The sequence below is a fragment of the Gopherus flavomarginatus genome, chromosome 4 (genome assembly GCF_025201925.1).
Source record: "Gopherus flavomarginatus isolate rGopFla2 chromosome 4, rGopFla2.mat.asm, whole genome shotgun sequence".
NCBI lineage: Eukaryota > Metazoa > Chordata > Testudines > Testudinidae > Gopherus > Gopherus flavomarginatus.
In genome coordinates this window covers 182277200-182290496 of record NC_066620.1, presented here as the reverse complement: position 1 = coordinate 182290496, position 13297 = coordinate 182277200, and the positions used below count along the sequence as shown (strand labels likewise).

Below are 13297 nucleotides of genomic sequence, written 5' to 3'. Positions count from 1 at the left end.
TCTGGAAGGACAAAAGGAGAGGCCTCAGGATAGGACAGATTCTTCTGCTGGGCTAAGAGAATAGCTGGAAAGATTAACAATATTGTTGGGTGGGTTAAGGGAGCTACTGTTGTGGTTTCTTGTGCCATGTAGCAGTTTAGACAGTTTAGTGTCCTTTTTCTTTTGTAGAGAAGCAAAGTTTGTGTTGTAAATGACTTGTCTAGTTTTTGTAAAGTCTATCCATGAGGAAGTTTGTGTAGGTTGGTTTTTCATGAGAGTATCTAGTTTTGAGAGTTCAGTCTTAATCTTCCCGTTTGCTGTATAGGATGTTGATCAGGTGGTTTCGCAGTTTCTTTGAGAGTGTGTGGCACAATCTGTCAGCATAGTCTGTGTGATATGTAGATTGTAATGGATTTTTTACCTTTAGTCCTTTTGGTATGATGTCCATCTGTTTGCATTTGGAAAGGAAGATGATGTCTGTCTGTATCTGTACGAGTTTTTTCATGTAGTTGATGGATTTCCACTCCATACAGCTAAATGCAGTGCCTTGCATAATGACAGGTTTCAGAGTAGCAGCCGTGTTAGTCTGTATCCGCAAAAAGAACAGGAGTACTTTGGCACCTTAGAGACTAACAAATTTATTTCAGCATGAGCTTTCATGAGCTACAGCTCACTTCTTCGGTTGCATAGAATGGAACACACAGACAGGAGATATTTATACATACAGAGAACATGAAAAGGCGGAAGTATGCATACCAACAGGAAGAGTCTAATCAATTGAGATGCGCTATCATTAGCAGGAGAAAAAAAACTTTTGAAGGCACTAAGTACAGTGTGGCCAATTTTATTTAATAACTAGTGTTCTGTATCTTATTAGTTTTATTTATTTATATTCTTTAGTGCTCTCGCTGGGTGGGTCGTATTATGCAAGGCAATGTACGGACATAGAATAGACTAGTCCCTGTGCTGAAGAGTTTACAATCTAATAGACTAAGGCCTGGTCTACCCGATGCGGCGGGTAGTCTGGACGTACCCCAATAGACAGGATAGACCAACTGCTATAGAGCTATGGACAAATAGTCAAAAGAATAGAATTTGTAAGTTACAGTTTCACCCCCGTCAACCTCCTTCACAGCCCTGGCTCATACTGAGTGGCCTCCTTACAGTGCAGTCACAGAGAGCACTTGGCCTCAGTCTGGGCAGGGGAAGAGAAATGCCAACAATTTCTGAAGGTACACCTCTACCCCGATATAACATGGTCCTCGGGAGACAAAAAAAAAAATCTCACCGCCTTATAGGTGAGACCGCGTTGTATCAAACTTGCTTTGCCCTCCCCTCGCGCCCCCCCCCCCCCGTTCCTTGTTCCCTCAGTGATTGCAGAGAGGTTGGGGAAAGGATGCTCCCCTGCACTCACCTGCGGCGGGAAGCGGAGTGACGTGGCCCCAGCTTGCTCCGCTTTCCGTGCCCCAGCCCCAGCCATGTCGCTGGGGGGCAGCTGGGGAAAGGTCCTGCACTCACCTGCGGTGGGAAGTGGAGCAGTGCAGCAGGGAGTTGGCGGAGTGGAGTGGGCTGGGGCTGGGCTGCTCTGCTTCCGCTGCTGCTGGTGAGTGCAGGGGGTCAGGGGGTTTCCTTCCCCCAAGCCCCGTCCCCCGAGCGATACAGCTGGGGCCGGGGCGAGGGAAGCAGAGCTGGCTGCTCCCAGTCCCCCGCTAATCCCCTGGGCCACTCTGGGACTGTGGGGCTCCCAAAAGTGCCCTTCCACAGCTCGCCCCCAAGACCCTGGGTGGGAGGAGCCTCTGACTGCCCCCAAGACCCTCTGCCCCTTATCAACCCCCTCAGCCATGGCCTGGGCTGACACCCTTAACATGCTGCTCAGAGCAGCGTGTCAGAGCTTTACCAAGTTGTATGTGAACCCGCGTTCTATCAGATTGCGTTATATCGGGGTAGAGGTGTATATGCCCTTCGTTGCTTCTCTCTCCTGCAGAGTGGGGAGACCCGGGCTCCTTGCAGGACAGGCAGCCTACATGGCTCATGAAGAAAACTGAAATAAATCTTGTGATACTTCACCATTCATCAAAGCTATAGTGTCCGCCTTTATGAATTTATCCCACAAGGAAGAATTACTTATCATATCATTGTGTTTTCATGTCACAACAGGATTGTTTTTTGCAAGTCCCAAAACTGAAATGGTCCAAGAAAAGGCAAGTGAATGGTTTAATGATGCATTATTAGTGATGATTCTCTGTATCAGCCCTGTTGCCCTATCTGGCCACCTTCCATTCAGTTAAGTATCAGAGCGATAGCTGTGTTAGTCTGGATCTGTAAAAGCAGCAAAGAGTCCTGTGTCACCTTATAGACTAACAGATGTTAGTTGTATTCACTTTTATTGTCAATAGAGCATGGGGCTGTTTTTGTTTGTACACCATTGGATGCTAAATCTGCTCAAGTCTGGCTATCATAACCTTATCATTATGTGATTGGATCACAGAGGCTATACGTCGTCCTATTTCTTCAGGGTTGATAACTACAGATTTTAAAGGGCATTAAATGCCTAAATACCTCTAGCTGTTAGTCTCTTATTTTGTATCACAGACTGTGTACTGTGTTCTAAGCAAAGTACTATCTGATATAAACTGTAAATTGTGTGACAAAGGTTTCTAGTGACATTGTTTAGATCTCATCCTAACTATTGTTCAAAAGTCTGCACTGAGCTATTCCACTTACTCTCTGGGAAATATGCAGCAGATGCTAGGAGAGGATCTCCTGGAATTAGGTCTGGTTGGGAGCATAGAGGGCAATGGACTTTCTGAGAATGTAGTTCTAACCAGGAATTTGTAAAAGTTAATGGTGAGCAGGAGGAAGTGTCTATCTATGTGGCAGAGCTCTGCTCTGGAGCAGTTTTGGAATGGGGTGCACAGGTGCATTGTTTTGCGGTTATGGCACAAAGGAGCTCACAGACTACAGTATTATTCCTAGATATTTCTGGCCTCCATAGACTTACAGTGTGACCGTAAGCAAGCCACTTAACTTCTCTGTGCCTCAGGTTTCCTATTTGTAAAATGAGCCTAATATTTTTAAGTATAACTTTTGCTTGTTTTGTTTTTCATATGAATAAATTCAAGTTTGTAAAGCGCTTTGGTATTAAATTGAGTGCCATAGAAATTCCTATAAATAAATATGAATGCCAGAGGATAGACTCATTCCCTCTCCTAAGGCACATAGGAAAGGAGCCATCCCCAGCTCCACTTTGGTAGAGCTTTTGATGTAACCTCTCCTGGTGCACTGAGGAAGCACTGCAGTTTGGGGGAAATACCTCTTCTGGAGAGCTCTTAAATTCTGCTAATGCAAGTGCTTCTTTCAGTTGCCTGTATTTTGTTTGGCTCCTTCAGTTACTTCCAGGCTCCCCAGCTGCCAAGCCTCTGACATCCCTTTATGTGGCAGCCTTACAAAAAAGAATTATGCAGCCACATAATCTCATAGTACACAGGGCCTTGGATCTAAGCCACAAACATTTCTATTTGTTCATGAATGGCAGTTCTAAGCCTCAGTCCCATGCTGCCCAGCGTAAGTAGAGTTCCTGCGTTTGTGCCCTCTTTATACAGTACATTCCTTAGCCAAATGAATGTCGACTCTGGTCTGTCTTGTCTTTCCTATAGGGCTAATTGCTAACTGCCTGATTGGGCTTTGGCTACTGCTGTTTGCTGGTTTCTCCAAGGCAGATCAACTCCATCCTTGGGCTGCCGTTCCCTTCTATGCCTGGAATTAACAGTGGCTCTTCTCTTCTCACAGAGTCAGATCCCAGGCAAATGTAGAACTGAATAATGCTAATAAAGCTACGTTAAGTTAGCTTTTGGTATCTAACAGTTTTTAAATTTAGTACTGCATGTCCTAAGAGATCTGTTCCAATCATATTTCCCACTTGTTTCAACAGGCTTGCTTAAAGCTAGAAGGCTGTAAAGAGAGAAGACCTGAGAAATAGGGCACATCATTATACAGAATCCATTATGAAGTAGTTTTGCTTTTAGAATGATGACATTTCCAGACTGGCTGCCCCATGAATGTTTGGATATTTGAGTAATGATCCAGAATTCCCAAAGGGTTAGAAAGATTTTTTTTTTTTAAGTTGCTAAAATGTCCTCTTGTCTGAAGTTATCTGCAAACAGGTGCAGCACCAGGACAAATTTCCGTATGTTGCCCTGTCAGTGTGTCTCAACATCATACTCACCTTTGTCTTGGCCTCTGCTGAGAAGGGTATCAGCTGTGGTGTAGTGGTATTTGTGGTGGACAAAGACTACAAACTTGCTTTATGCATGCTGCCAAACTCCATCATGTACCATTGACTTTTCAATACTACCTACTTGGGTTGAATTTGAACTACTGACCTATAATCTTCTAATTCAGGTAGACTAAAGATTGAGTTATCCCAGAAGTCTCATTAACTACAAAGTCTCTTCCTGAAAGGTTATTTTAGAATATCTAAAATTCTAGGTATAACTATATCAGTTATTCTAGGTATAACTATATCAGTCCCCAAACTTTTACCACTAGCAAAATACTAAAAGTAAATCTATGGGTTAGAGTGTTGGAGAGAATAGATAAAATGGAAAAAATGCTTAAAATAAGTTTTCTACATGTATTTTCAGACCTTCTTCCCCAAAATATGGCAGTTTAAAACCCATGTTCTTTATTACATCTCTGCCCCAATATAACGCTGTCCTTGGGAGCCAAAAAATCTTACGATGTTATAGGTGAAACTGCATTATATCAAACTTGCTTTGATCTGCCAGAGTACACAGCCCCGCACCCCTGGAGCGCTGCTTTACTGTGTTATATCCCAATTCGCGTTATATCGGGGTAGAAGTGTAGTTAGAACAGCATTTAAAAATAACAACAAACACTATTGGCCCACAGATTAGATTTTAATCTATTATTTAAATGCTCCTCTTATCTCTTCCTTCTCTTTGCCCACCTTGGATTAGAATAGTTGTGAATTAAGAATTTGGTTTGCCCGGTTTTCTTTCAGTACAAAACCATAACTGAACTTTTTCAGCTCAGATCCTACCGTGATGGTATAGAAACCTAATATGGAACTTTTTCAAGTGATAATTAAAATGTACAGTAATCCTAAATTAACTGTTGTCTAGGCTTCTCCTCTTTCTCCTCTATACCTTGAGAGGTTCCCTTCTCATGTTGTGGAGAGTGACTTCAGTAAAATTTTATCTGGAAAGCTCATATGTTTCAAGTCTTAAAAGACATACATTGGGAGAGTCTTTTGCTTTGTAAGCTTAAAAGTTGAAAATTAGCATTGTTGCAAAACAAAACTTGCTGAAACTTAGTCCATGCTTCTATCTGTAAGCTGAACTGTGAAAATTGACCTTTTATTCCTACCCTTTGTTTCCTATCTTTTAACCAGTTACTGATCCATGAGCAGACTTTCCCTCTTATCCCATGACTGCCTACTTTGCTTTAGAGCCTTTCGTGAGGGACGTTGTCAAAGGCTTTCTGAAAATCTAAATACCCTATGTCCACTGGCTCACCCTTGTCCACATGTTTGTTGACGCCCCCTCTTCCCCCAAGAATTCTAATAGATTGGTGAGGCATGATTTCCCTTTACAAAAGTCATATTGGTTCTTCACAAACATATTGTGTTCATCTATGTGTCTGATAATTCTGTTCTTTACTATAGTTTCAACCAGTCTGCCTGTTACTGAAGATAGACTGACTGGCCAGTAATTGCCTTGATCACCTCAGAATCCTCTTTTAAAAATTGGAGTGCTATTAGCTATCTGGTAGTCATCTGGTACATAGGCTGATTTTAGTGATAGATTGCATACCACAGTTAGTAATTCTGCAATTTCATATTTGAGTTCCTTCAGAAGACTTGGGTCCATCTGATCCTGGTGACTTATTACTGTTTAATTTATCAATTTTTTCCAAATAGATTCATAGATTCATAGACTCTAGGACTGGAAGGGACCTCGAGAGGTCATCGAGTCCAGTCCCCTGCCCTCATGGCAGGACCAAATATTGTCTAGACCATCCCTAATAGACATTTATCTAACCTACTCTTAAATATCTCCAGAGATGGAGATTCCACAACTTCCCTAGGGAATCTATTCCAGTGTTTAACTACCCTGACAGTTAGAAACTTTTTCCTAATGTCCAACCTAAATTTCCCTTGCTGCAGTTTAAGCCCATTGCTTCTTGTTCTATCATTGGAGGCTAAGGTGAACAAGTTTTCTCCCTCCTCCTGATGACACCCTTTTAGATACCTGAAAACTGCTATCATGTCCCCTCTCAGTCTTCTCTTTTCCAAACTAAACAAACCCAATTCCTTCAGCCTTCCTTCATAGGTCATGTTCTCAAGACCTTAAATCATTCTTGTTGCTCTTCTCTGGACCCTCTCCAATTTCTCCACATCTTTCTTGAAATGCGGTGCCCAGAACTGGACACAATACTCCAGCTGAGGCCTGACCAGCGCAGAGTAAAGCGGAAGAATGACTTCTCGTGTCTTGTTTACAACACACCTGTTAATGCATCCCAGAATCACGTTTGCTTTTTTTGCAACAGTATCACACTGTTGACTCATATTAAGCTTGTGGTCTACTATGACCCCTAGATCTCTTTCTGCCATACTCCTTCCTAGACAGTCTCTTCCCATTCTGTATGTGTGAAACTGATTGTTTCTTCCTAAGTGGAGCACTTTGCATTTATCTTTATTGAACTTCATCCTGTTTACCTCAGACCATTTCTCCAATTTGTCCAGATCATTTTGAATTTTGACCCTGTCCTCCAAAGCAGTTGCAATCCCTCCCAGTTTGGTATCGTCCGCAAACTTAATAAGCGTACTTTCTATGCTAACATCTAAATCGTTGATGAAGATATTGAACAGAGCCAGTCCCAAAACAGACCCCTGCGGAACCCCACTTGTTATACCTTTCCAGCAGGATTGGGAGCCATTAATAACTACTCTCTGAGTACGGTTATCCAGCCAGTTATGCACCCACCTTATAGTAGCCCCATCTAAATTGTACTTTCCTAGTTTATCTATAAGAATATCATGCGAGACCGTATCAAATGCCTTACTAAAGTCTAGGTATATCACATCCACTGCTTCTCCCTTATCCACAAGGCTCGTTATCCTATCAAAGAACGCTATCAGATTAGTTTGACACGATTTGTTCTTTACAAATCCATGCTGGCTATTCCCTATCATCTTACCACCTTCCAAGTGTTTGCAGATGATTTCTTTAATTACTTGCTCCATTATCTTCCCTGGCACAGAAGTTAAACTAACTGGTCTGTAGTTTCCTGGGTTGTTTTTATTTCCCTTTTTATAGATGGGCACTATATCTGCCCCCTTCCAGTCTTCTGGAATATCCCCTGTCTCCCATGATTTCCCAAAGATAATAGCTAGAGGCTCAGATACCTCTTCTATTAACTCCTTGAGTATTCTAGGATGCGTTTCATCAGGCCCTGGTGACTTGCAGGCATCTAACTTTTCTAAGTGATTTTTTACTTGCTCTTTTTTTATTTTATCTTCTAAACCTACCCTCTTCCCATAAGCGTTCACTATATTAGACATTCCTTCAGACTTCTCAGTGAAGACCGAAACAAAGAAGTCATCAAGCATCTCTGCCATTTCCAAGTCTCCCGTTACTGTTTCCCCCTCCTCACTGAGCAGTGGGCCTACCCTGTCCTTGGTCTTCCTCTTGCTTCTAATGTATTGATAAAAAGTCTTCTTGTTTCCCTTTATTCCTATAGCTAGTTTGAATTCATTTTTTGCCTTTGCCTTTCTAATCTTGCCTCTGCATTCCTGTGTTATTTGCCTATATTCATCCTTTGTAATCTGACCTAGTTTCCATTTTTTATATGATGCCTTTTTATTTTGTAGGTCACGCAAGATCTCGTGGTTAAGCCAAGGTGGTCTTTTGCCACATTTTCTATCTTTCCTAACCATCGGAATAGCTTGCTTTTGGGCCCTTAATAGTGTTCCTTTGAAAAACTGCCAACTCTCCTCAGTTGTTTTTCCCCTCAGTCTTGATTCCCATGGGACCTTACCTATCAGCTCTCTGAGCTTACCAAAATCTGCCTTCCTGAAATCCATTGTCTCTATTCTGCTGTACTCCCTTCTACCCTTCCTTAGAATTGCAAACTCTATGATTTCATGATCACTTTCACCCAAGCTTCCTTCTACTTTCAAATTCTCAACAAGTTCCTCCCTATTTGTTAAAATCAAGTCTAGAACAGCTTCCCCCCAGTAGCTTTTTCAACTTTCTGAAATAAAAAGTTGTCTGCAACGCAGTCCAGGAACTTATTGGAGAGTCTGTGCCCCGCGGTATTATTTTCCCAACATATATCTGAATAGTTGAAGTCCCCCATCACCACCAAATCTTGGGCTTTGGATGATTTTGTTAGTTGTTTGAAAAAAGCCTCATCCACCTCTTCCACCTGATTAGGTGGCCTGTAGTAGACTCCCAGCACGACATCACCCGTGTTTTTTACCCCTTTTAGCCTAACTAACACTTCCGTCTCCTATGTCCATCTCCACCTCAGTCCAAGTGTGTACATTTTTAATATATAAGGCAACACCTCCTCCCTTTTTCCCCTGTCTATCCTTCCTGAGCAAACTATACCCATCCACACCAACATTCCAGTCGTGTGTATTATCCCACCAAGTTTCAGTAATGCCAACCATGTCATAGTTGTATTTATTTATTAGCACTTCCAGTTCTTCCTGCTTATTACCCATACTTCTTGCATTTGTATATAGGCATCTAAGATACTGGTTTGATCTTGCCTCCCAGCTTTGCCCTGACCCTCCTTTCTCTCTGCAATTATAGCCCGTGCTCCCTCCTGTTTCCAACCCATCTCCCAGGTCTTGTTCCCTATGCTATATTTACACTTCAATCTGGGACACTTTCTAAGATTTGTCACCTTTCTTTGCAGTTGCGCAAAAAAAAAAAAGGCTAATATGTCTGGGGAGTACAAACAAGAGTGTCACATGTAACACACAGGAGGTAACAGTCCTGCTCTATTTGGTGCTAGTGAAGCCTCATCTGATGTACTATGTCCAGTTCTAGGTGCCCCACTTTAAGAGAGATGTGGACAAATTAGAGAGCGTCCACGGGAGAGCAACAAAAATGATAAAAGGTTTAGAAAACCTGACCTATGAGAAAAGGTTAAAAAACCTGGGCATGTGATAGCAAGAGAGAGGGACAGAGTCTTGCATGCATGCCCAGCTCTGGCCCCAGATCTAGGGGTGGGTCAGGCAGATTCAGCCCGGCAGAATCCAAGTGTGGAAGAGCTTAGTGTGTGGGGATCCAGGTGTGGAATGAAAGGGTTCTGTGTGGGGCAGTGTGTGTGCGGATCGCTCACTGGAGGGTCCGAGTGCAGACAGGAATGGGACTCTGCAGAGAGGCCCAGGTGGTTGGGGCTTAGCAGGGACGGTCTGGGGGGATGGGGCTTGGCTTGTGTGTTGGGCTTTGAGTGAGGGGGAGTGGGGCTTGGCAGGTGGGGGGTCTGAGTGCAGCTGGTTGGGGCTCATTGGGGTGAAGGTCTCAAGGGAGCTCACTGGGTTGTCCAGGTGCAGGGAGGGTGGGGCTCATCAGTGTGGGATTTTCAGTGCAAGGGGCTCAGCAGGAGATGGTCCAGATGCAGGGTGGTAGAGCTCAGTGGGGGGTCTGGGTGCAGGGAGTGAGGCTTGGTGTGGTGGACGTTTTGGTGCAGGGGGCTTGGTGATGGGATTCTGGGTATGGGAGAGTGACTTTTGGCATGGGGGTTTTGGGTATGACGAGGTCGGGACGCACAGGGTTTGTGCGGATGAGGGAGCAGCTCCCTGTACAATGACCCCTCCCTCCATGGCTGATGAGCGATGGGGGCAGGAAGTGGTGAGGGGAGGGTTGTGGAGTGGTGCTTCTTGCAACGGGGGAGATTTCTGCGGGTGGGTCTGACCTGGTCCCATCTGCTTCTTGCAGGGAAAGAGGAAGTTCTGTCCTCCCCTGCCCTCCACCCAGCTGGGACTAGCCTGGCGCACGGTAGGAGCCACTGGCTGGGGTGTCTTCAACACCACCTTCCTCTCTTCTCCTCCTCCCCATCTCCTGCAGTGGCTTACCTCTCTGCCGGCTGCTCCGGGCACCCAAAATGATGTGCCTGCACTGCTGGGGAGGGACACATTACTGCCCTTGTGGCTCCCCTTTTCTTTTGTGTCAGCAGCCATTTTTCTGTGGAGAAGCAAAGAAATCCGTGGGGGCCGTGAATTCTGAGTGTGCATAGTGCACAGACGTTTCCCAGGAGTAGACATTGTGGAATCCCCACCACTGGAGGTTTTTAAGAATAAGTTAGACAAATGCCTGTCAGGGATGATCTAAGGTATATCTGGTGCTGCCTCAATGTAGTGCGCTGGACTAGGTGACCTCTTGAGGTTCCTTCCAGTTCTATAGTTCTCTTATTGTTGGAATAGGGTAAAGAGACCGGAATATTATTTTAATCAATAATAATTCATAGTTAGACCAACAGTTGTTTAGTGTACAGAGCTTCTTTTTCTAATAGTTAGTGCTGCTCCTCATATCTACTCTTTTTACATAACTCAGGGACTGAAGTTTGTCTTCAAAAACGGGTGCGTTATTGTTTAGACCAAAGCTCTCTGTGTTGACCTAACTCTGCTTTCGTTGAAATCGATAGTAAACTCCCATTGACTTCAGAAGTATCAAATTTAGGCCAATGCTGAGCACTTCTGAAAAATCCTATCCTCCTGGTTATCACTAGTTTATTTAATGGGGTCTACTGACATTGTGTGGCTGCCACTGATGTCTTTCTCTACCATTCAGGAGTCTAGGGTTTGTCGTGGGCCAGGATTTCTGTTTCTTGGACTCGGAACTTTCCTGGGTCACTAATTTGTCTCCAAAGCAAAAGTTATCCTTGTTCGTTTTACCACCATTCAGCTCCATGTAGATGAAAGGTAATTTTGCCAGGGTTAGACTGTGCCAATCTAAGCTGCTTTGGGAGAGGGGAGTGAGGGAGAAAAAGGTTAAATTCTCTGGTTGTGTCAAATATGAGACATTTCTTGAAAGGATCTGTAAACTTGCCTTTGAAGGAGAAGGTGATACAATGATTGAGGAAACTGTGACACTTCCTATGGGTACTGAGGGTTGTGAGGGACCTGGCCGCCACCTGCCCTTAGCTTGAGGAAGTCTTGTCTGTGCCTGCTGTGGATCAGTTCCTTGAAACCTCCAGCCTCAGACAACACAAGCACTACCTTCTAGACCTCGCTCTCTCTCTACGGGCTGGTGATAGGCACACACCAACTTCGGAGTCCTCCAACCATCCCTTCTGGAGTGCTCAACCCTTGTTCCCCTGAGCATTCTTGGAACTCTTAGATCCACTGTTCCTCAAGGAATAGTACACATCAGCTTGTAAAATTGAACTCAGTATCACTACTCTACTTAACATACAGCAATTAGATAGTGAAAACAATAAGAAATTTATTATCAAAGAACAGAGGTACAAGTGATAGAGAATATTGGAAACAAATGGTTATATATAAAATAAAATCATAACACACTTTCTAAAGCCTAAACTTAACTAATAAGGCATTTCACTATCTTCTGCAAAATAGCTTGCCTCATGTCCTTTTCTCAACATTTTTAACTAGGTTGTCTGAGATACCAACTCATAAAATCAAGCTTGCTGGCAGCTTGTCCTCAGAGATTGAAGGAATACTTTGGGTTTTCATCTGCACCCCAGATATAGTTTCAAAAGTTCATTGTCTTATTCCGAAGCAGGGTAACTTATGCTATTTTTGTTTTTTCCTTCAGCCTTCACAATCTATTGATTAACATTTTGCTCCGACTCTGAGAACATAAAAATGGTCATACTGGGCCAGACCAATGGTTAATCTTGCCCAGTACCCTGTCTTCGGACAGTGTCTGGTGCCAAATGCGTCAAAGGGAATTAACATAACAGGGAAGTTATCGAGTGTTCCGTCCTCTGTCTCTAGTCCCAGCTTCTGGCAGTCAGAGGTTTAGGGACATCCAGACCATGGGGATGCATCCTTGACTGTCTTGTCTAGGGGTCCCCAACGCGGTGCCCTCGGGTGCATCTAAATGCGCCCGTGTCCTGGCCGATGGTGGAGCATCTGCCGAAATGCTGCCGAATTTCTGCAGCATTTCAGCGGCAACACCTCTTGATGACATCACTTGGCGGCAAGTGACGTCATTGAGAGGCGCCGCTGCCAAAATGCTGCAGAAATTCGGCAGCATTTTCAGCGGCGACGCCTCTTGATGACATCACTTGTCGGTGGCAAGTGACGTCATTGAGAGGCGTCACTGCCAAAATGCTGCAGAAATTCAGCAGCATTTCGGCAGGTGCTCCACCGCTGCCACAGTCCTTCGTCTGGCGTCCACCCGAGGAAAAGGTTGGGGACCACTGGTCTTGTCTAATAGCCATTGATGGACCTATCCTCCATGAACTTACCTAGTTCTTTTTTGAACCTGCCATACTTTTGGCCTTCACAACATTCCACAGCAATAAGTTCCGCAGGTTGACGGTGCATTGTGTGCAGGAGTACTTCTTTGTGTTTTACACCTGCTGCCTATTTCATTGGGTGACCTTGGTTCTTGTGTTATGTGAAGGGGTAAATAACACTTCCTTATTGACTTTCTCCATGCCATTCATGATTTTTATAACCTCTATCATATGTGTCCTTACTTGTCTCATTTTTTAAGTTGAACTGTCCAAGTCTTTTTAAATGCTTCTCTTACTGTAAATGGGTGTCCATTGTTAACTGTACGATACTTAATTTGCACATGACCAGCCAGGGTGAGATAAAAGTCTCTTCCCCCTGCCTGCCAGGGTTATGGGAATCCTCTTTTGGTGACTAGCAAACATAAATTTTACTATATATACATAACTCTTTAAAACACTGAATTGCAGCCATCTCTGGCATGGAAAACATCAATAGCTCTTTAAAAGCACACATCAGCACTATGTAACCATTTAGTGCACACATTTTTAAATTTTTGTTTCTATTTAATTGATCTGAAACTGCCAGGGTCAGAGGTAGTTACCCAAATAGCTTTTTCTTGATAACTGGATAACATCACATCTACTTTGGCATAGGAGTTCTGGAATGTTTAATGTAATAAGGCCCTCTGGTAGAAAGACAAGGTGGGTTAGGTAATATCTTTTATTGGACCAACTTCTGTTGGTGAGAGAGATGAACTTACACAGACCTCATTTTAGGTCAGACTTTTCTTTTTAGTGATTTTACACACTGCCCACCACCCCATGCCCAGTGACCTCTCAAATCTTTGTTTTC

The 13297-nt window shown here is 43.7% G+C and overlaps 1 protein-coding gene across 3 annotated transcripts in view; it reads left to right on the top strand.

Annotated features, from left to right (window-relative positions):
• Positions 1–13297, top strand: part of EIPR1 (EARP complex and GARP complex interacting protein 1) — a 181762-nt gene that overhangs the window by 3262 nt on the left and 165203 nt on the right. The window contains exon 2 of one of the 3 annotated variants that reach the window (XM_050950900.1): positions 2137–2180. The exons of the other annotated variants lie outside the window; for them this stretch is intronic. Within the exon in view, the coding sequence (XP_050806857.1) occupies positions 2166–2180 (15 nt within the window). The 5' untranslated portion in view covers positions 2137–2165. The remainder of the gene's footprint in view (positions 1–2136; positions 2181–13297) is intronic. 3 annotated transcript variants of the gene reach the window in all.